General features: G+C 39.4%; 1 protein-coding gene across 1 annotated transcript in view; it reads right to left on the bottom strand.

Moving 5' to 3' along the window:
- Positions 1 to 1,311, bottom strand: part of SPTAN1 (spectrin, alpha, non-erythrocytic 1) — a 64,438-nt gene that overhangs the window by 26,590 nt on the left and 36,537 nt on the right. The window contains exons 24-25 of the mRNA XM_008579624.1: positions 863 to 967; positions 396 to 419 (exon numbers count right to left, since the gene is read on the bottom strand). Coding sequence (XP_008577846.1) covers positions 396 to 419; positions 863 to 967 — 129 coding nt within the window. The remainder of the gene's footprint in view (positions 1 to 395; positions 420 to 862; positions 968 to 1,311) is intronic.

Raw genomic sequence — 1,311 nt, 5'->3', positions numbered from 1 at the left:
AAAAAAAAAAAAAAAGAGAGAGGTGGGGGGTTGGGGTGGGGAGAGAGAAAAATTCCAATTTTTTTATCCAGTAGAAGAAATAGAATGAGGAAATTTAATAAGAAAACTACCGACTTCTCTTTATGTCATACTCAGGATTCTTTGAAAAGGGGTAATAAACAAACCTGCATGATAGCTGTGGAAAAAGTTTTAGAAAACTGAGAAACATTTTTTTGGTCTTTTGGAGAATGGCAAATAGAAATCAACTTCTGGTATTTCTTTCCCACAGATTTTCATATACAAAAGTCATCTCAGGTTCAGAAACAGAAATATTCTAGAAGCTCTTGACTTCATATTCTTTCCAAGATCTAAATCCTTCTCATGTTCAAGTTCCACACGAAGCACCTGGGACTTACCCTGGGCATCATGCCATACACCTCCTACAAGGAGAGAGGGAAACCAGTTTTATTATTCAAGGAAACACACACCCCTCAGGAATACTCATTACTGTCAAGCCTGGAGACACAGGAGAGAATTACAAAAAGACTGGAATTCTAGCCAAAGTGGCCAGCAGAACTTCTGAAACTATTTCTATTATTTAACGATCTCATAAAGTTACCATTAGTTAAGGGCTATACAAATGTTAAACAACTTTCTCAACATCTAATGGGCTTACAGAGAAGAAAGGAGGCCCCTACTGTATGAAGGTGAGAGATACTGGCCCAAGGAAGTTAACGAAATGGTTGAGGTCACACAGAGGGCATGGCCTACAGCCGAGCCATAACTCTGTACTATGCAACACTGCTTGCTGGGCTATGAAGGACACCAGAAGGAACTGCTTTCTTATGGCAACAAAGCCTCGCTCCAAGATAGAGACACCCACCTGTTGCTGCACGGCCTGCACCTCCTCTGCCATTAGACCTTCAGACTCCAGGTCTTCAGCCACCTTATTAATGTCCTTCAACCGTGACTCATTAGCCTTCAGATCCTTTAAAGTAAAAGCCATAATAACCAAAACTCACAATAACAAGTCAAAGCAAAGGAGGGCAACAGGTATTTATAAACGATGGCTTTAACCTATAAATATATGCTCAACAGGTATCTTATGAACTGGTATTTGTATTCCTCAAGAGTCGTCTAGAACCAGGAAATCCGAACTGCCACTATGAAGGAATTAAGAAAATAATGTGTTGGAAACAGTCTGCCTCAAATTTACTCCATTAACTGCAGTTAACAAACCATTATGCTGGTCAAATGAAGTTTTTAAAAACTTTTTTTTTTTTTTTTTGTCTTTTGTCTTTTTCCGTTTCCGGCAACGGATCGCAACCCTCA

The sequence above is a fragment of the Galeopterus variegatus genome, unplaced genomic scaffold (genome assembly GCF_000696425.1).
Source record: "Galeopterus variegatus unplaced genomic scaffold, G_variegatus-3.0.2 Scaffold80, whole genome shotgun sequence".
Lineage (NCBI taxonomy): Eukaryota > Metazoa > Chordata > Mammalia > Dermoptera > Cynocephalidae > Galeopterus > Galeopterus variegatus.
The sequence above is the reverse complement of the archived record's forward strand: the minus strand, read 5'-3'. Positions and strand labels throughout refer to the sequence as shown.